Source organism: Amblyomma maculatum, chromosome 2, assembly GCF_055883805.1.
Source record: "Amblyomma maculatum isolate TAMU_Amacu chromosome 2, ASM5588380v1, whole genome shotgun sequence".
Lineage (NCBI taxonomy): Eukaryota > Metazoa > Arthropoda > Arachnida > Ixodida > Ixodidae > Amblyomma > Amblyomma maculatum.
The window spans coordinates 113,388,359-113,411,191 of NC_139345.1; the positions used below are offsets into that span (position 1 = coordinate 113,388,359).

Below are 22,833 nucleotides of genomic sequence, written 5' to 3' on the forward strand. Positions count from 1 at the left end.
GGCCAGTGGCTTCTTCGGGACAACAAATAGCGAATCCGACGGTTTTTTTGGGGGGACTCTATCAAAGGCATCGGCAGCGAGCGCACGTGATCGACGAGGGCGTCATTTAGGGCCTAGTTTTCGTATGGTGTCGAGGCCCTGCTAGGGAACTAACTATAAACGCATACAGCGTGGAGGTACACGAGTAGTTATTCACATGCTTCTTGCCATCTCTAAGCAGGCTTGTTTATCTCAAGCACTTAAGCGGCGTGCTGCGGTACAAATAACGGGAAACCTTATCGCTACATCCTTGTTGTGAGTACAAATCGCTGCGCTTTTATCATTCGCACATCGATGCGGAAGCGCTTGAACGCGAAGATTACCTGTGAAAACCGCAACTCGTCCTACAAACCTTGCACATTTTACGTTGTCTCCCACAACTCTATAAACAGGCTTGCTCACGACCGCAGAATTGTGAGGAAATGTGGAATGATCACGAAGACGATGGAAGCTAATTCGCTCTCGCAGACATGTAGCCTGCCGCCAAGAAAGAGTGGTTGGTCCCTTTGAATCTGTGTGTCGAAAAAGGGGCGTTCCCACAAGCGTACACGCGTCGTCAAAGTAGCTCCGATAAGCAGTTATGCCACAGTTCCCGTGGTCACTGCACTGTTGCTCAAGCTTGGCATACATCCTCGCGGACTAAGATCTGACAACACGAGCCTATTAGGTGCTTTTGAAACAACGTGTCGTTTCGCGTGAACGGCCGCAGCTACTGGCTTGGATTTCAGCACATTCCGGGCCCTGTGCAGATGCAAGACGAGCTATAAGTGAGTGTCCTGGCAGCGTTTGGGCATCGCTAACACTTGCACACGCTCTTCCGTTATGTTATGTTTCTCGTTTCCCCCGTGTTTTTGCTTGTAAAGTCGCGGCGTTATAGACATAACTCTGAGCACGCTTCGGGGACCAACCGCTTCTCAAGCCTTAGCGGCAGATCATTGAAGAATTTCTTTCTTTTAGTCAGGAAGTAATTAATATATTAACAGCTACCCAAACCTCTCCCACATTAGAGCTAATAATATTGATCGAGTTGATTAATTTGGTCTTCCTCTAACATCTGCATATGCCGTCTAGGTTGGCTTTGTTGTTTGATCGACTGCCCCGAATAGGTGGTAGTCTCGTGTTAGGTTCCCGGACCGGGAGAAATTTTTCGTCAACTCCAAAGTTTCTATGAAAGGTGTGCAGATATTCTCTTGTGGGCCGTATGGCTGCGCTTGGGTGGGGGCTAATTAATTAGTATTCCCTTGTAACAAATCCACATCGGACTAATTTCATCCTTTCTGCTTCGCGCATAAACGCGCCAGTGTAATACTTTGAATATCTACACCCGCTGCCCTAAGAGCTCGACGTTAACGGGTCTTTTTTCGCGTGAGTCGGAGACACATATAAGCGTGAAATTTTTCATTATTTTCGGTGTCTGCATACTTAGTCCCAGCTTTAGTTTGACGGGTTAAGAACTACGCTTACTGCCTGCCCTGCCCTCGACTACCGTTCGATGTGAACTCTCACCTATCTATTATTGCATCATCATTGCAGGTACTCGTTACGCCATGTTTTTTTCAGTTTATTCATCTTTTTTTTTTTTTTTTTTTTGCTTTGTTCGCAGAGCCATGACAAACGTTGTTCATCGACGCACGCAACAAGAACAGCAGCCCAATGAAAGGTAAGTCTTGTTTTTACATGTTTCTCGTTCATGGACAGTGCAAAAAAAAAAAAAAAAAAAGTTCGCGTTGTCTCCGACCTATTCCATTATGAAAAGTTGAGCTTCTTTATTCTAGACCTCAACAAGGCTTCCCAGAATATAACACCCTGGGATTGTCAAACGCTGTTATGTGCATTGTCCTTCATGTTAACATTAGCAGCCCCATTTCTCAAGAATTATTCTCAAATCTTAAAATTTTGCCGCCCCAATGTTGGCCACTACAAATGACGTAAATCTCGATAACTGGTTAGTCACGAGTTCTTTGTACAAAAGCTCAGCTCATCGATGGCAAAGAGGCGAACGAATTAAGCAAATAATTGTTGTCGAGTATGGTTCAGGTGTCGCTTGCAGTTTTATGTGTATATATATATATATATATATATATATATATATATATATATATATATATATATATATATATATATATATATATATATATATATATATATATATATATATATATATATATATATATATATATATATATATATATATATATATATATATATATATATATATATATATATATATATATATATATATATATATATATATATATATATATATATATATATATATATATATATATTCCCCTGCGCGTTCAGAATTCAAACGTCACGCATATTGACTTGCCGAATAGAGCGTTTTATGTCTTGCAGGACTGATCGCAGATGTAACGACCGACAATATTATAATTCCCACATAAACAAAATAATTTTTATTTTTCTTCATTTCCTTTTTTAAATGACAGCGCTATACTTCATATTTCTGATGTTCTGGATCAGCTCTCAGGTTGAGCCGTCTTCACCAACTCTTCGTTTCAAATCTCAGCTCGAAACTACCCTCTGCCTCGCGGGCAAACAGGATCGCTCTGCGTCCTATGTATCCCCACCCATACAAACAGATATATGGGGATAGGCAGTAGTCTGAGGTATAAGAAGTGGTATCAAGAGTTAGAATTCAGCGAATTGTAAGATAAAAGAATACGCGTATAGGTAATACTGAAGAAAAAAAAAAACACTTTTTCGCTTGTGCCGTACGTCAATAGGAGGGGCAGATCTGTGCGATAGCGATCAAAGGTGAGCCGAGCAATGTTTTGCGCAATAAAATACAAGGTACCATCCTTCGAAGCGAACGAGTGTCATTCTAGTTCCAAAACACTGTTCGGATCTTGAGAACCAGCGCAAATTCGCATTTTCACATCTTCACTCGTTGTGACAGCCATGTAGCTTGCACAGTACCAGACCAATTACGTATTTGATGGTTCTTATTTTGCTCAAACCTTGTTAGTGCTGTCTCAACTTCAGTGGAACATTACAGCTTATTATTGTCGTGGGCTGGCTCTTGACTTGGCAGCTTTCAGACAGAGCAGTCAGAATTGTAGTATAAACGCCTGCAAATTTCTCTATAGGGCACTGCTTGACGCAGCTTCTACGTTGGACTCAGATATTTGCAGCGAGATTATACTCGACCATTGACCCATTAGCAGCTGCTGCTGGGCGACTTATAAACATTTTCCCAAATACGTCAAGGGCGCTGCCATATTGAGCAATATGCATGGCCAATCCATAGTGTGGCACTGTACTGTGATGCGCTTGTAGTGACAGGAAAGAGTTGACGGCTACTCACCTTCACAGCCCAGTCGAACTGGTTTCTCCGAGGGTCCTCAACACTGACTACGATGATGTCGACACCGCGCTTCTGCCAGCGAGCAGGGACCTCATTAAAGGTCTCGGTCTCCGAAAAATCCGCCATTGGCGTTGTGAGCGAAACATTACGAGCATGGTATACTGGCAGGTGGTATCTGGCAGCTGACATGACTGAGCTCTAACAGTGCGTAGGGTTGCCTGACGTTATATTTGGCAGGAGCTGCCAACTCGGGCCTCTCCTTTCATATGGGAGAGTGATACGTCAGGACCAATCTGCCAGGACCCTTGCATTCACTTTACCCCTTGGCCACGCAGGCGTGTTCATACGGCTTGGATAGAGCCGGGCTTTACATGCGGGCCCTTAGTCTATGCTATCGCGCCGTGCCCTTAAAGACGGAGCTTAAACTGTCCCCCATGATTCTTTGTATTTTTGCATAGTGCCGTTTCAAAGTGTGCACGGTTGTGTGAGGTGGTTGAATCTGCTTCGGTCTGGTATTCTTTAGTGAAGGCACACAGCTAGTAGCTGTGTCGACCACAAAATATAACATGATCATTCCCCTGAGAGCAAGGTAGTGGATACCGTTCTCCGTTTTTGTAATGAGGATTTCATGGAGGTCGCCAGCATCGTAAAACGCAAGTTTGTGACGCTAATTATGCCAACCACCGCAAGGTGGTTACGTTAGGCTTTGTCACATATCCGGCAACAGGTTTAGAATGTTTTTTTTTTTTTTTCGATGACGGCAATTCCTCATCAACGTTAGCAGTTCTGCACTACTGGTCGTTTCTTTTCTGCATGGTCATAGGGGCAGTTCTTCACGGTTTATGCTTCCTCGGTGGCTGCTCAGAGTCAGGGTAATCAAAATAATACCTTTCCCAGAAGATATAGGCTGGTTCTTGCTTGACTCATGAGTCAAAGACCATCGCACGGCATTCTCAATTTTCGGACCTGGATCTCTCAGCATCACTTCTGTCGGTGATTCTAAGTATAGATAAAGAGACCCGTCCTTTTTGGCAACAGGAAGGAGATGATGTCTCTCAGATATCGCCTTCAACAAGCGCCATTCGGTGCAGGAGACATGCGCCTGCGTAAACTGATTTGTGCACTAGTTGCACTTTCTGCTAAGCAATAACGGTAATATCAATAGGTGAAGACGTGACATTTATGTCCTATATCCTTCGGAATTTTCGTGCAGTATTTGGAAATAGTAACCTCGCAAGAGAAACAAGAGAAACATTGCAGCAAAAACGACCAAGGCTGCAACCCCAGCGAAACACCGCTGAACGCCCCCATGTAAGCCAGATCCGCTCGCACAGAACACCTGCACATATGGACGAGGGGGCTGACTCTGCGATCGCTTCCTCTCCCTATGGAACAAGAGCGCAGCAGCCAGCGCTGATGGGAGGAGGGAGCAAAATCTGCGCGGCCACTCTCCCCTCTCCGTTTTTTTTTCTCTCTTGTACAATATAACCCGCCTGAGGTGCCATGACATCACTTCATGCGTTCGACGACCGAATACCAGTACCACGTGAAGTTTAGCTATGACAGCTGCCACTGTAAAAACGCTGCACAAACGACCAGTGTTCCGCGGCTCAAGCCATTCTTTGTTGTTATAGGGCCGCATGTTTTTACGATTTCCCACGAAAACAGTGCTGTTCAGGAGTGAATAAGCAACGCGAGGGTACGTGGAAATGAATTAGCTTTTTTTTTTTTTTTCAAGGCATGAATCACGTGACAAAGCCAGTGTTTTCTGTTTAAAGTTCAACCCATATATGGATGTCATGAATTCATACTTCTGTGCGTATCTTTTTTGCGATGTATACAGCTCTGTATTCTCTATGCCCATCGAGAAGAGCTGCCTTTAACGCGCTAGGAATCTGACCCACTGCTTACTGAAATTTCTGGAGTTCTCAGCTGTATTCCAAAATTAGATATATGTATTCTTTGCCAACCATTTGGCGACCTAATAATAATAACTGTTGAGTTTACATTCTTCGCTCCATTTTTTGTTATTCTTTGTGTTCATGTTGTCGTGCAGCGACATAATAGATCCCTGCCAATTCGCCAAATTTCCACCCTTTTGCGGTAATGGGATGACCGCGCTGTTGCCATGAAGGTGACAAGTTGACATTATGGTATACTTTATCGTTTTAACACTTGGCCCAAAACTATTCCTTTTAACAAATTAAATACTGGCCCTTAGTCTACACTTAAATGTGCCATTTAGGAACGATACTAAGCACAATTGTGGTTCGTCAAGTTTTCGTGCCAAGGGCGTAATCTAGATAAACTGCGCAAGCGAGCAGGAAGTGCGCGCGCAAGAGCTGCTACTATTGCGCTGCTACCTGCTGATGTTTCTACCACAAAATATGTATACCTGAACTACAAGTAAAAATAAAACCGCGTTTAAACGGTTAACTTTCCGGCCAGAACCACGGCCTACCTCAAAATTTTGATGGAGGCCGGTTCCATGGCCGTAACGTTATTAAACCTTCTGAAATGCGGGCTAACACGCACGCACGCGCGCACGCACGCGCGCACGCACGCGCACACACACACACACACACACACACACGCGCGCGCGCACACGCGCACACACGCGCGCACACGCACACACGCACAAGCACGCACGCACGCACGCACGTAATTTCCTTATTACCCCCTCCTACATCTACCCTTCCCATTGGTTATCTTGGAGCGACAGAGGAAGGCCGCCACATTCCCTCTCCGTTGTATCAAAAACCGACTTTGTTCTCTCTACCCCATGAATGCCATCATTTTTTGTTTTGTCAATTGATTTATTTTTAGTTGTCTTCACAATCCACCTTTTGCGGGAGGATGTGGCGCCATCATGCGGGAGCGATGAGAAAAACATTGGACGGCAGTGCAACAGACGACACGAAAGCACACCATACGAAATGGCCATGCCAACGCAGGTAGAACGCGAAAGCTCCCCCCCCCCCCCCTTTTCTTTTTGCCTTCGGGGCGGAAAGTAGAGACAGTGATTGCAGTATCATGTTCACGCAGTATGGGGGAATATTTCAGTAGTTTCACAATCCCCTCATAACGCACGCATATATTGCTTTTGTATTGGAAGAGCGTGTAGCGCGGGCCTTGGCGCGGGCTTTGTTCGACGGGACAGAATGAGACGCTCTCAGAGTGCAGATTCAAGACAGACTTAAATTTATTGTAAAAAAAAAAAATCGAAAGGAGAGCGCAGAGGTAGAGAGAGAGAGGCATCTCAAAGGGCAAAGCAGCCAGGGGTTTGTTGATGCTGCAGAGCTAGGAATCGTCTCCTGTGAATTACGAACGGCGCATATGCGCGGGGTGTCTTGAGTTACCGAGCACAATGCGGTCGGTCACCGCGGCGCCGGCATGGTGCAATGGGCGTCGCTTCCTCCTCGCGTCATCTACAAGCGTGCAGCTATAGGATTTCATTTACGAAGTTTGACAGACAGGCACTTATCCACACCCCCTGAACAGGACATTGTCCCGGCCGGAATGCACAACAGAAGCCTGCAGGAAACGCGCGAAATTTATCTGGCAATGTATGATTCAGCGCTGTAGCTGGTTTCTGCCCCCAGAACGGATGTGGTCGCAGTGGTGAAAATGTTCTCGGTGCATACAGAATGATCATTCTATTGTGAAAGGATCCACAACCTTTCTGTAAGGTAAAAAAAAGTACTGTGCGTCGTGCAAGAGTGTCAAGTGCGCGTCATATGCTCCGAGTGGCAAAACCACAGATACAACAGGTGTGTATCCATCATAAAGAAATGTGCATGATGAAAAGTACCTACTAGAGTTTGCACCAACCCTACAACGCACCAGTGATAGCTGCAATGAGGATATCACAGGCGGCTACGTGCGCTAGATCGTAATATTTAGCATGTTATATCGTGACTGCCGCCTGACTAATACAAAAATAAAATACACCATTTGTTGTGATGCACCGCGCCGTTCGCGAGCCTCATGAAAAGCTCAACCACTCGGCTCGTGAACGGCGGTGAGTCCCAACAAACGCCGTATTTTTTTCTTGTTATTCAGGCGGAAGTCGCGATAAAACACGCTAAATATTACGCACATATTCGTCTGTAATATATTCGCTACTCGGCCCCTTCGCACATAAAGAAAACAAACGACAAAATACATCGCGATCAGGCCCCATCGCACATAAACCGAACACGCACCGAACAAATCCTCATTGCGGCTATCCCTGGTGGGTTACATGTTTGGTGCAAATTCCAGTAGGTACTTTTCATCATGCACATTTCCTTTAGATGCCTACATAAGTGTTTTTCGCACAGTCGAGAGTATACGCAGTCGGTTGTCAAGGTCGCCCATTCACATCTTGACGCTTGGTAGCCCTAATTCAAGCTTAACGTCATTGTAGGTAGCGATCCGCCGAAGGAAACCTGAAAAACCGCGTCTCGCATTCCAGCACGCCTCGAGAATGGCAATCGTACGCGGCAGATGTGGTTGGCATCGCTTTGCAAGCCTGTGACGGTCACCGTGCCGCCGGCCCCCGTGCATAGCGGCGAGCCAGCGACGAGAAACGCCGTCTAATGTGTTTCCATCAGTCGCCGCTAGGACTTCGCGCATGCGCAGAAAACTCGCGCAAAGTCTGTCTGTTCGGACCAGTTATTTACATTTTTATTTGTCTAGCTTGCTCGCTGTTTTGAAATCTTTTACTAATATTTTATTTCCGTTTGTTAGCTAGAATTGTCGCTTCTCTCTCTCTCTCAGCGTAATTTAACACCCATCTATAATTCTTCGGCAATTAGGAGTATAGAAAACATATAAATGAGTAAATAATTCGCACTCATCAAAAACAAACAAAACAGTGAATCGGATTTGAAGCTGTCTATGAAGTTTTCGCACTGCGTATTATTTGTTCCTCTTATTTTCCATTAACAATAAAAAGTAGAGAACGAGTGAGATTTAACGGTATGACGTGACAGCTTCAATGGCTCCCATCTTGTGCCTCTTTCGTATGTGCTGTGATAATTGCTCAATTACTAATCCCTTAATTTGCGCCTCTGTTATCTCACAGATGCTCATCAACACGCAGTAGTAAACTACCGCATTATTTAAATGACCATCCGATATAGATATAAAACTAAACTGTACGAACGTGCCTGCGTGGCATACACGGGAGTAGCGTATCCGTGTACTGTCCCGGTGTGTTCGATCTCCAGTCCATCCTCCCATCTCCAAGAATCGAGCAGTCCGAGTTGGCAGTTCCTGCCAACATCACGTGTCATGTGTTCCTGTGACGTAACATAACCCGCCGACCAATCAGTGCTGCCCGGCTATGTGAACCGCCAGAGTCTTGCCCCTTATTTTTCGCTCATAAAGCCGACGCCGAACAGTCGACCCACATTCGCGTACGGATGCACTCTGCTGCTCTTGGGCGCAAAATCCTTTATGTGTGCCTCTTTTACACCTACTTACTAGGATAGAGTAAGCAACAACGTTATGTGGGAAAGGCCACCCGACATATACCGGGTGCTTCACCGAATGTGAGCCAGAATTATTAAAGATAGGCATTTTGAGGCGTCGTGATATTGCGTAGTACCTGTGTCCGTTAGCTCAGAAAAGATGTGAATCATGCTAACTACACTAGGTTGACTAAGTAAAATTGCTAGCAGGGGAAGCAGTTAGGTAATCATTGTTTTCAAATGCGCTTCTTGGGGAGCCTGAAAGTACAGAAGGACAGACGACACAAGCGCACACTTACAGATATATCTTATTACATATGTATGGAAAATTTTATGTAGAAATGAAAACAATTAGTGAGTCTCTTAGATGTATCTTAAGAGGAGAACGGAGAAAGTCTACCGTTCCTCTCTTATCATTCACCTCTCATCGTTTGCCTCTTATGATGGGTCATAACTAGTCACTGAAATCATTTTCACTCATCGCTAAGCATTTTTACTCGTTTCCAGTCAGTTACGGTCGTTTCAAGTCATCGTTATATATATATTGGTTATTTAGTAGTCATGATGACTCATGCCTAGCCATTGTAGTCGTTATCACTCATCGCTAAGCATCTTTACTAGTTTCCGCGGTCATTTCAATTCATCGTTTGACATATTGGTTATTTATTAGTCATGATGAGTCATGCCTAGCCATTGTAGCCATTACCAGTCATAGCTAAGCTTTTTACCCATATCCAATCAGTTGCGATCATTACAAGTTGCCGTTTGACATATTGGTCAATTCGTAGTCATTAGCAATCATGATGAGTCATGCCTAGTCATTTTACTCATTTCCAATCAATTGCGGTCATTTCAAGTCGTCGCTTGACATATTGGTCGTTTCGTAGTCATGATGAGCCATGCCTAGTCACTGCAACAATTGCTAGTCATAGCTAAGCCTTTTTATCATTTCCAATCAGTTGCGGTTATAAGTCATTTTAGTCATTATTAATTCTTAGCATTATTCACCATCAATCGTTTTCATTCTTAATCTCCCTCCTCCCACGTCCGCCATTTGTTGGCACAACAGCGCACAGATGCGACGCGCAGATAATGCGCGCAGATTTTCGCTCCATGAGCCTAGAGATGCTTTCGCCTTAACAATATCACATGACTATTTCATGCACGCGCGTGATCCTTTCCACATTGCCCCTTACCTCACACTTGTACTCCTGATGGTCCTTATCACGGTTTCAGTCAGCGCGACCTGTCCTTTGCCTGGTGTTGACATCAAGAAAGCTTCCACGATTTCCTTTTCAGTTATCTATTTTTCCTTGCCTACAAATACTGTTCTGTTAAAAAGGCTTTCACTTCTATTTGAAGCGGCAGACAAAGCAGAATATGCGAGTTCACCACCGGTCGCGCTCTCTGAAACCGAGGTATAGATGATTAGGAGTGCAAATGCGAGGTAAGGGACAACATGGAGATTATCACATGCATGCATGAATATAGCCCTGTGATATGATTTCATCTCTATAATTTTCATATATATATGTAATGTCGTAATGTTGTCATCTGTCCCGTTCCTCTCGTGCTCCTCAAGCAGCGCATTTGAAAACGATGGCTAACTAAATTCTAACAGCTATCTGATTACCTATTGTTGTGCAAGGCTGCAAAGAAAAGTTTGCAGCCGGCCGTTAGCAAACGTCATGCCACTTTTTTCTTAAATCTCAATGATGGATTTACCCTGGGCTATATATATATATATATATATATATATATATGGGGTGGGTGGCGCTGGTGAACACTGTCAATGTTCGTATACAGACAACATTAATACCCAAGAAAGTAGCAGGAGGGACAGCGGCCGATGTAGCTCAGTTGGAAGAGCGCCGGACGCGATATTCAGAGGTCGTGGGTCTGGTTCCCACCATCGGCACGTTTTTTCCTTCTACTTTGTGTTTAATTATCTTTCCCCTAAACAGATTACATTACTAATTTATATGAGTATAGAAGTAAAAAAATAAAAAAAAAGACAAAGTACAGTCCCCAATGCTGTCCTTGGCCTCGCCGACTGTTGGCTTCTTTCCTTCATGTATTATAACGACCACCCTCATTTCCCCTTAATTTATCTGCTTATATACATACATACATACATACATATATATATATATATATATATATATATATATATATATATATATATATATATATATATATATATATATATATATATATATATATATATATATATATATATATATATATATATATATATATATATATATATATATATATATATATAATAACGTACTTCTTCGTCGGGCCGTGAAGCGATTGTAAACACCGCACGTCACTCCGTGAAACACTCGTAATTAGTCCTCTCTCCTGGAGCAGCGAGCATCAGCGAACATTGCAGCGCGGGCGGGATAGAGCGGATCACATGCATGGTTAGTTATACGCCAGGGATGATTGACGTCGTTTCGCAGCGCGCTCTCTTCGAGAAAGATGTGTGGTGGACAAAACCTATTGAGTCACAGCACTGAAAGAAGCGCCGCTTTCGAAATTTTACGCACTGATAGGTGTAATGGCAGAGTGCTTCAGTAAGAGTATTGAAGGACTCTGCTAATATTTACAGCCTGCCCTCCTCCGCTGTGGTGAAGTGGCTTAAAAAGCATGAAGCGTAAAAAGCATTGCTTTACCATGTGGAACAGAAACTTTCTTTTTCAAGTAATGCCGCAAGCCGGAAACTATATTGAACACGTTTCCTTAGACTTTTGGGAAGCCTTTTTCTTTTAGAACATTCTACGACAAACGATTAAAAAAAGACCTACCAGTGGATGCATTCGGAATTCATTTTTGCCCATTGAAAATAACGATTGACTACCGCTGGACACGATTATGGCATTGGTACTGCACGATCCAGGATGCCTTTCAGTAATGATGACATTGATGGGAAGACAATGAGACGGTATTTTCGAGGATCCGTTGGCAGTGTTATTGACGGCCTCGGCGGCCGCTTTTCGATGGAGGCAGAATGCTAGGCGCCTATGTGCTGTGCGATATCAGTGCATGTTAAAGAACTCCAGGTGGTCGAAATTTCAGCAGACATCCATTATGGCGTCTGTGATAGCGTGAGTCACTTAAGGACGTTATACCCCAAAAACCAAACCAAACCCTGCTACAAATGTCAAATTTCTAGTGCATTCAAACACCTTAATGTAATATTTAAAAAGTGAACATTCATAATTCAGTTAACCAGCTCACTTGTTATCACGATTCGTGAGATATATTTTTTTTTTCAGCCAACACTGTTATAGCAACGCCAATATATAACATTTTTTTTTTCCTTCTACTTCAGCTTCGCTAAAAATCCCGCGGCGGAGTCCTTGGGTCGGGGTCGTGGTTAACGTAACTGATCAGTAATATGAGAATCGCATCAGTGCCAGCCTGCATACGGCGTCACCACCGCTCAAGCTAGCGATGCAGCGGCTGCCAGCTGTTTCCGGCAGCACGCTCCCAAAGCTGATCAGACATATGGCCACACTGCAGTTTAATACCGCCACGTGTTTTGTGTCTGTTCCGGCATCAGAAAAGTGAACAGGATGACAGTTTTCATTTCCATGCTTGGCAACTGCGATTTCGACTAAAAAAAAAAAAAAAATCTGTTCGAAGGGGACCTGTAATCATCGTTACAATAATTCAAATACGAAGACTCCACTTTTCCACTAAGCGACAACCACATGAGTGTGTTCAACGTTGATGTTTCTTACATAAACCTAGATTAAGATTATGACAACTTTTCGGAACTATAAATACATTCGCAAGGCTTGAGTATTTTATAACAGGACGTTAACATTCTCCCCTCCTCACAGAGCAAGTCTTCGTAGAATATGTTTTAAAAATGTGCTTTAAGGGTATTACGTGACAGTGTTACTGGCTCCAATATCCGGCTGCCGTTGGTGATCTTTGTTCACGCCATACAGAGTTGTCCGCTCTTAGCGCGAACAGGCACGCTTCCTTCCAAGAGCCATTGCGTCCGAGGCGGCCGCATTTCAAAGCAAAGCGGCTCAAGCGCAAAAAGACCCGAAGACGGGGCTTCGAATAGTTGGGACTTTGCCTCAATGCGCTGTCGGATCGGAAGCAATGACGCTCTAAAGAGAGCATGCTTGTTCGCGCTAAGAGTGGACGGCCCTGTTCATGCACTTTGCTACTTGCTTTATCGTTAGTTCCTTAATTTGTGCCTCTGTTACCTCACAAGTACTAATTATCATATCGTGGTCAGCTACTAGGTATGTGAAAGACCTTCCAGGACCATGGTCCCTGTGTCGACATCCACTTATAATAGGAGCTGTCTGAGTATGCAGCTCGGCCATGTCATGTGGTCTTGTGACGTCACGCAACCTGCCGGCCAATCAGAGACCGGCCATACCTTATACCAACAACCAGCTGTGAGAGGCATTATTTCTCGGGATTTTTCGTTTACGACGCCGACAGCGCCGAAGCCGACAATGGCACCTAATTTTTTGGAGTACGCGGTCTTAAACGCAGCGTTAAAACTGATCATGAAACATGATGCGAGAAAACTCCGGTGGCAATTGAATATATACCCTCGATAACTCTGGTGCTTTTAAAGTCGAGACCTCACACACTCGACAGGATTTGTCTCGAGAGTGGTCAGCGTGGTGCGCAAGTGGATGGTGCTTTTGGTGGTTAGATGTGGAGTCGTAAGGTGGATGGTATGGTGGTAGGGCTGGCAGATCCCTTTTTTGAAGGTTGGGATGAAGAAGCATCCGGGAGGTGGTGCGTGTATAGGGGGCCGCTGCTTCTTGGAATTCGATTTTGCAGTCGCTTTTTTCCCGCTGTTTCGTGGGCTTGCAGCTGATGAAAGCACTGTGAAAGGTGAAATTAAGTGGATTGATGGTGGGTGTACTTAGGGTGAGAACGTGGGGCGCTTTTCTATATGGTGTACGCTTCACTTACCGGCTTTACGCAGTATACGCCGGTGTTCTCGTCAACTTCCGCACGGTACCTGCACCCGCTAAAATAACACGTCCAGTCTGTCACCCAGATATTTAATTTGAATGCATGTTCATACGCGAACACCTGTCACACACGAAACAGAGTAATGAGCTTTCGCGTTGTAATGTCTTTAGCGTTTCTTTATGCGATAACATAGTAGAACGAGGGGAACAACGTGGCTACACAGTGTGAAAGAAGTTCGCAAGCCAAGCCAACGTTTCGACAAGGAAGCTTGTTTTTGACGGAGGAAGTCCCCTTTTTCGAAACATTGGCTTGGATTGTGAACTGAGGCTAGCGCTCTCAACCCTTATACGTATATTTGACATGGATTCGCCTGCACAATAAAACTCGCGTTGCACACAGGGGTAGTGAGCGGGTCCACACAGTCAGAAATCCGCCTTTCTGTCAAGATGCGAATGTTAAAAAAAAAAAAAAAAGAAAAGAAAAACACCGTCCGAACCTAATCGACGCATCAGGAGCGTCTAGTACTGCCCCGCGCTGCAGTTTCTTGCGGTAGAACGCTAGCAATGTGGAAACAGGTGCGAGTTCCCGCGCGTCTGCCGCTTGCTCACGCAGTTCCGGCCACCCCAGCGCCATGCACATGTTCAAGGAGTCGCCACCGGAAGGCGCGGACGAGTCGGAAGCATCACTCGCCACGGAGACCATTCTCAAGGGCTGCAAGGTGCTCGCTTATGCGGTCACCTTCGCCCTTGTGCTCTGCGGGTCTGTGCTGTCCAAAAGCACACTCCTGGTGATGACAGCGCAGATTCGAAGGCCGTACACTGACGGGGGTCACAACTGGACCCTACCGGTCTGCAAGCAGAAACTGTGTGAGTACTGAAGACTCGTTAAACGCTCCAAGCTTCGAACATGCGTTTGTACTCACACTACGCGTGATAGTGCATGTTTACATGCTTTTATGTGTGGTATTATGAGGCCACTCAGGAATATCTCAGGCGCATATGCGATATTTTTCTTTTTTTTTTCTACAGTACATATATTACGTCCATATTTTCATGCTCGAAAACACGTCACCAGGAATCTTGGGATGAGACTGAAGGTGATACTGATTCGAATTATCATAAATGACAATGCGTAATTATTAAAAGGAAGAAAAAGGAACAGCGTAGTCAGTCGTAACTGTTTTTTTGAACATGCACCGAAAGAGGACGCTATTTTCCGCATCGCTGAGACTTGCGCATTATACAAAGTTGAGAGTGACTTCACCAGAAAGGTGCGAGCTACGGCTGAAAGGAACCTCGAAAGCAGCAATTACGTGTCTGTTATAGTTTGCTTGAGAAACTTTTGAACGAAACTTATTGTCGAGTAAGCTTCTTAAAGAACACCGCGCTTTATCGTTTCAGTTTTAGACGTGGACAATGAGGACATTGACTACGTGACTGTGTTTGACAAGACGGAAAGCATCGCTTGGATGTGGGTCATCCTGTTCGCCATGTTCGTTCCGGAGGTGTTGACGTTTATCAGATCTGTGTGGACCTCGATGTTCCTTGTAATACGCCTACCTCGAACAAGGACATTCCTTACCGTAAGTATCCAACCAGATTACCGATGCTCCGGAAGTTAAGGCATGGTCGCATTCTGTCGACCACTTGCTTGTGAGATCTAGCAAAACGTACAGCGGGACCTACTGATAAGTAAGAAAAGAACAACAATAACTAAGTATACCGGTCTAACATCTGTAAAAGACTTTTTATAAATACTCTAGCGTTCGGGCCAATTTGAACCATACAATAAGGATAAGTATACTGTCCTATAGCTCGGTTCTGTCAGAATATTAACTCATAGTCACAGGGGTGAATATATGAATCACTCCTGAAAGAAGGGGGGGGGGGGGGGGGGGGCATTTAACCCGGTATCTGCGAGCCTTTTGTAAAAAGAAAAAAAAAATACGGGCTTCAATTGCTTGAAAGAAGCTCCTCATCCCCCCTCCCCTCCATTAAGCTCGCTACTCCATATATAGTTTCGTAAACTATGGTCCGTGGTGCCGTTTCTATTTTTTGGTGCCAAACCTGTATTTAAAAATAGCGCGAGTTTGCTGCAGTACACACTTGCTTCGTTTCCACCAGATGGCACTGTAAATCAAGCGGGAGACCTTAGCAGACGATAATAAAACTAAACCCCTAAGCGAGCGTAGGTGAGCTTTGAGCGCAACAAATACGCTAAGCACAATTACAAAGTTACGTTATAAACAGTGGAAGGGCCAAGGAGAGGCTACGTATGATGGTCGCCGCTACAAAATTTGCTGGGCCGCACAAAAATTTAGCGGTGCTTAATCAGACAAGAAGCATGTTTCCTTAGAATGTAGTCCAAGCTCTGGCTGCTCCCTTTTCTCTGTTTTATTTATGTTAACTTCAATAAAACCAATGCCAAAGCGCTATCGTACCCTCTTGCACCTCACTATGGATATCCGGCGCTGTCAGGGGTTATAAAGTGAAGTAGCGCTAACAATTTAACTGTTTCAATGTTACCTGGGGTCAAAATAACAATTATTCAAAATACACACACACACAAGAGAGGGACAGACTGGTGGCCGGAATCTGTCAAGACAGTCAGGCAAGCAGGTAAACGAAACAGACACAGAGGCAGACAGCCAGACGAGGCAGACAGTCAGACAAGGCAGATGCAAATGGACGTACACACACACAGTCAGGCAGGCAGATGCGTAGACAAAGAAACAGGCAGGAAGACAAACACAGAGAGACTGAGGAAAACACAGCAGCCACAGAGGCAGACGGAAACGAATGATTTATTTGTTACGTTTAAGTGTTAAAACAGAAAAATTCAAGGTGCGCTATACGCACACAGTAGGCGGTATCGCACCGTCCAAAAGTGATCTCTAGAAGTTTGCGAATAGTAATATTTCATAACGTTTATGACTGTATTTTCAAATCAAGGCGAATGTCGACATGCATACATTTGAAGAACATTAAGACATATATTTTAAACTGGCAAATAATTATCTGCCATAGCTTCATCTTTACATTCTCTGTGACGAATCAGTTAAGTGACTGTTGTGAAAATGGCGTTCCTGCTCATTCTAACATTTCTAGCTGTGTAAACAATTACATGCGCTAGAAAGGAGAAATTATTAACAAGTCGATCGGCGCCCCATCGGAAGCAGAAAGGAAGGTGATGGATGCATGTATGTATCATCAACATGTGTGCGATATTCTTCACAAACGTATAATCATTTTAGAACATCTCTATTTTCTAAAATTTATTTGTGCCCGAAAACATGTTCAAAGTTCCAAAATAGTCTTATTATTCGCTTCAAAATGTAATCGATTACCGCATTATTTTGTTCAGTTAAAATCAGATTTTATACGATCCAGTTTAACGAATAGCTCAATCTCAATAGCTATAGTTTCGATTTACTGATTGCAAGCCGCAATGACTCATGTATGCCAGTATAGCTAATGAACCCGTGGCCTTGCAAAATAAACTTGAGAGCCCAGCCCGGTTTTATGAGTGATTGTGAGAGAAACGGGCGCGATGGAGGCCTAAGACAACCGCTAAGATGACCACGTGGCTGCATAAGCGTGCAATGAATCGCAAAAACGTCCCGAGATTCCCAAAATACGCGGCGATGAATTTCAAAAACGCCAATGCCAAACCGAAGAATTCATATATATAGCCCCTGCGAAGAACCTGTCTGTTTTGAACAGGTTCGCAGCTTCAGTTTAGCTGCGCGTGAGCCAGTTGACAGCTGAATCGTATGCAGCTGCAAAAGAAATCCTATTGTTTTTCGGCCCTATATGGCTCTCAATTTGACAAAAAAAAAAGTTATGATGAGGGAAGGAGCATATTAGTCTGCTTACCAAAGTTTCGACCATAGGGAATGTGCCAGCTTTGGACGTTGGAGGCTTCCCGCCTTCCTTTTGTTTAATTATGGGCTTCAATGGCCATTTTTTCTCCTCTCTTCTATCGACAGCGCTTGCTCACCATTCATTACTGGAGCTCACAAGCTATATCCGTGTTATTTTGAGGAAGGAAGTTGATCTTGATATGACACAGTGGCTGCATCGTGCATGCGTGCAAGCCCCGACGGTGTCACTTCCGAATGTGCCGCTCCCACAAACAATATTCATGACATTGCAGATATTCACCCTCGAGAGCCTGCACGCGGTCGGCATCAGCCTTCTAGTTTTCGCAGCACTGCCAGAACTGGACGCACTGCGCGCCACCATGATCACCAGCTGCGCGGCTGTAATTCCGGCCCTGCTAAAGGCACTGTCTCAGAAGGACCTCTCACCGCTACCTTTGACCATCAGCGTATTGGCACTGCTGGCGCAGTGTTCGGGCCTGGCACTGTGGTCGGCGGAAACGCGCGGTGCGCTCACTATCGCCGCGTCGCTGCTTCTCTCGTCGTGCGCGTGGTGGGAGTGCTTCGCGGATGAAGACGCGCCCGTCTTTCGCCTGATGAGACTCGGGTCGCTGAAACGGGACCTGGACCGATGCCGCCTATTTATGTCCATGGTCCTGTCGCCCTGGAGAATGCTCCTCATGCTGACAACCATGATGGTGCTGGTGGACCACTCCTCAGTCACTGTGTCCGAGCTGTGCGACAAGTTTCACGAGGTCTTCGAGGTACGCGAACTTCCGCTCTTTCTGTCGCGGAAGTTCGCTGACACCATCGAGTTGGTTGACTCGGGCAACGCCATCTGGAGCACAAGGTGCGTGTAACAACCTGTTGAAAGGCCGCAAATTATTTTTGTGGCCTTTCAATAGTGCTTCGATCGAACTGCCAATAGTGTTTCTGCTGCTTCTGTTTGAACACGGTGCGGCACCGTATGCAAGATTTTATGGGCCGATAAGCTCCACACCGGCTATGGTGGACATCGTATTGGAAGGTTCCAGATCGGTTTCCACGTGCGCTGACATCGCACAATACACCAGCGTTTTTTGTTTGTTTGTTTGTTTGTTTCGCCTACATCAGACTCGAGCTCAATCTATTAACCTTGGGATAAGCAGATGTGTTGCAAACGGTGAATTATTCCCTACGTGCACCTTTTCTTGTCAGAGTTTTGAAGAAAAAAAAAAATCTGCACGATATGCTTTCTAACTGGACACGCAGATATTGTTCTCTATTTCTCTTCTTTAGTTCCCGCCCAGCCGAAATCGGAGTTACTGGAAAATAAAGCGCAGCAAGATTTCACGACTTCATTGTGCTGAGAAATTTAGACCTCACCTATTCGCAGTGTGATCTTATGGCTATTCAGATTTAGACGATAATTTATAATGCAATCCTTAGAAGCGGCAAGGGTACGTTCGTTGTAGGGAAAGGTTGACCAGATCGTCAATACATCAATCTGTACACGCTTAAATGTTAGCTAATTCTTGGCCTAGATACTTGTGCGACTCAGCTGTGGAGTCTCTAGGAAGGTAGACGGAGACAGTACCGCGTGTATTCATTTATTATTGACTCCGGAATTGTCTCCGTCGGGTTTGTGCAGTGGCAACGAAATAATAATAATAATAATAATAATAATAATAATAATAATAATAATAATAATAATAATAATAATAATAATAATAATAATAATAATAATAATAATAATAATAATAATAATAATAATAATCATAATAATAATCATAATAATAATCATAATAATAATAATAATAATAATAATAATAATAATAATAATAATTAATAATGTCACCCAAGGATGGCGTTGGTCACACGACCGATGACAGCATACGTTATGTATAGCCAAGCTGTGTGATGACTGCCCTTTATACGGACGATAACCGCGTGATATCACAGTGACCCCGGGGTCTATCCATTACAGCCTGCGCTTTGAGCAAACAATCACCATTCGTAGCAGAGTTTTGTGTCTCCTGGATACATCGGAATGGAGCTGTATGTTACAAAAACTGCGTTTATTGTGCATTTGTGTCTTTTGCAAACAGCCTAGCCCCGGTAGCCGTTGCTGCTGTCCATGCCACGGCGAGCTACGTGACCTACCGCGCCAGTGTGTTCGCCTGCAGAGTAAAGATTCAGGGCTTTTCGATGGCCCTTCCGTTGATTATAAGCGGACCTGTGACCCTTCTCGTTCTGGCCGGCGCCTGCTCCCTGCGCAATATCGACGCCTGCTTCTTGAGTGACACCTTGCCGTGCTACGTCTTTTTCAACTGCTACGAAGGCAACTGCTCCCAGCTATTCGGACAAGAGCATGCCTGGCTTTGGTTCGCCTGGTTTCTGAGCTTGCTCTTCGTGACTGTTCACGTGTGGAGGTTGAAGTCTCCCAGGATGGCGGCCGAAAAGAGGTAAGTCGCTACTGCGCTTCTTTTCTCTTCCTCGCCAATCAAACGGCAAGATTTAGCTTTCTGTTCTCCGTTTACTTTTCGTACATTTCTGCAAAGGTAGCGTGCACAGTAGGCGAGCTGTACTGTCTCAAACGATGCTCGCAGGCCATCATTATTTTCTTCTTTTTTTTTCCTGCCCACCATCCGACAAGTATCGAAACTAAATCTTCCGCCAGCCAATGAGGAGGGCTGTCATGCCATCTCTGTGTATTCCTATTGCGATATGTCCCTCTGTCAAAGTGTCGGGAGCAACAAAAAAAAAAAGAAAAAAGAAAATCCAGTTTGGGCTATAATGCCAGATATTAATAATCCTGTGCTTGCAGATATTAATCAGCAACGAAAACAGTGGAGTATGAAAGGTATTTAATCGTAATATTTCTTCCTGAGTGCGCCACGTCTAAAGGTCCTTAGAGGCGCCAGCAAGACTAAGCCCTTTTCTAAAGTACTGTTGCGCTCTGAAGCGTTTTCGACTCATACTCGAATACGACGCGGGAATTTCAAAAGCAGGCTCAGGTACAGATACCAACCAAAAATCTGGACGCTGTCTCGAAAGTATAGTCGCAGCTGATAAGGTGCTTCATCTGGCAACGAAATTTTATGTAGAGAACCATGTTTCGTGCGATTGAAGGGCTTCGGCGTCGTAGTATGGCTTAACTCGAAGCTACAGTGCCAAGCAAACAGTAGTAAGAGGTTTTCCTGGTGGGAGCATGTACACAGCTGTAGAGCGCCAAGATCCATGCGGTCAGCATCTCTTTTCCGCTTAAGTTTTTACAATTAACCAGACAGCTTAATTGGAAATGCCTTAAGCGACGACATGGTTTTTCCATGGCCAGAAATTTTAGACAAATTGCAGGAAAAAAAAATATTTAAACGCTATTTATTCATGCATTGTATAACTGCACAACAATCATAACATCCGCAGAACCTCCTTCGGCAGGCTTCTAGTTGTTTGTTTTTTAAGGCGAAAGCTTTTAATGGCTCATACTGTCGTGTACAGAGTTTGTCCCGCTTTTGCGGCGACTGTCGCGTGGCGTTCCTTGGCGCGCGTTCAAGTGTGGGATTGCAGATGCCAGGAACGCTAGACAAGATGAAACTTCTCAGGCTTTCGCCTTTCACTACTTTAGCCGCTAAAGTCCCTCGTTATTATTTTTATTTTCAATAAAGCGCACCCCATTGGTCTTTTTAATGAGTCTTAATTACTCACGGCGAGTGCAGAAATACTTTTTAAATGCTAGTAAAAATATTTGATAGCCATTTTACCATGCGTAAAACCAGACCATTCCTGTCGACGTGTGCGTAAAAGCAGCTTGTAAAAATCCATAACTGCCTCAAAATTAATGGCAAATAATCAGTTGTACAGGTTCACCTAGTGTAATGAGTTTTAGCAGTCGCTGCTGCTCCTTCGATCCTGGCTTTCCTCCGCGCTTGATAAGATTATCAGCAACGGACTATTCTGGCTTATCGTTGTTCAGTGGTCTCAGCAGTCTGTCTGGCAGGCTGCGCGGTCTCTGTCTTTGGCGAAATGACTTAAGTGTATGGCGTATTTACCTAGGTTAAAGGAAGTGGCGACGCAGACGTAACTACATGAAGAAGACGATGTTTACTGCACAGCGCGAGAATATGTTGCAGTTTTACACGAGGCGTGATCGGCTACGGCGTTAGCATATTGCTCTCGTGCCTGGGAACGACGATCGGAAGGCTACGATGTGTGCCGCACAGTGTGAGATGAAACAACGTGCGGCGCACGAATACGTGGTGCAATCTGTGGAACGCATGAGTTACTAAGTCCAGAAATAACACAAAACTTACAAACGAATACAGTAGAGCTAACGCTCAGAGAGGCGTGTCCCAGAAAGCTGGACTTGCAAACACGCTTAAGCCAGCGACTGCAGAGCAGTCTAGCACCTTACACGCGTAAACACACTGAAGTGAGATATTATCTTCTTATTACTGATGGATAAATGCAAAATCTTCCCTGCGTCACCGGATTGCTGTGCTACGTGAAGTGAGCAATATACCAAGCACACAGTGTATGCTGCTAGTTATACTGCTCCGGCGGCCCTCATTCAAGGCGAGACAACAATACATCTTGCCATTGATCGCAGAGAAGGTTCTTGACTGAGCAGTGAAAGTGAGCTATACGCAGAGTAGCTGCGCTATATATATTAAGATAAACCTGATAACCAATTGCATGCTGTTAGCAAGAGCTGGTGCCTGAAGTCGGGTGACGAAAGGAACCAAGCTGAAAAAAGGTTATCCACAAGGCCATGACGCCAAGACTAGCATGTGTCGCGGGAACATAAAATGCAAATATCTTCTATTAGTCCTCCTACAGAGCAATCTCGGGCGACAATCCTTAACGAAGCTTGAGTAAGTGGGATGCCAAGCGCCTTTCTCAAGAATGTGTAGCTACGCCACAGTTGGTGTGCTGCAAAGCTGTGGTAAAAGCAGATGCAACAGCACAAATTTCGAAAACGAACCGTCCAAATACTGGGGATCGGGCCACGAAATGTATGATTACAGTAGCATTCCCAGAACTCGTAGAACTCCAGTGATAGTAAGCAGGATAATCTTCTAAAGGTTTGGAAAGCAGGCAGGCGATGACAACCGAACCATACTGCACGGTCAAGAAGCGAACATTGGGCGTGTACGTTTCTGTCAGAGGTCGCAACCATCGGGAAT

The 22,833-nt window shown here is 44.6% G+C and overlaps 1 protein-coding gene across 2 annotated transcripts in view; it reads left to right on the forward strand.

Moving 5' to 3' along the window:
* Window positions 1-551: 551 nt before the first annotated feature.
* The window catches only part of LOC146199593 (chitin synthase chs-2-like), a 49,767-nt gene continuing 27,485 nt past the window's right edge, over window positions 552-22,833 (forward strand). The window contains exons 1-6 of one of the 2 annotated variants that reach the window (XM_084595110.1): window positions 552-806; window positions 1,643-1,699; window positions 14,401-14,654; window positions 15,189-15,370; window positions 17,944-18,518; window positions 19,756-20,112. In XM_084595110.1, the coding sequence (XP_084451236.1) occupies window positions 1,647-1,699; window positions 14,401-14,654; window positions 15,189-15,370; window positions 17,944-18,518; window positions 19,756-20,112 (1,421 nt within the window). In that variant the 5' untranslated portion in view covers window positions 552-806; window positions 1,643-1,646. Of the gene's footprint in view, window positions 807-1,642; window positions 1,700-14,400; window positions 14,655-15,188; window positions 15,371-17,943; window positions 18,519-19,755; window positions 20,113-22,833 lie in introns of those variants that run through there. The other variant, XM_084595111.1, reaches the window with a different exon arrangement.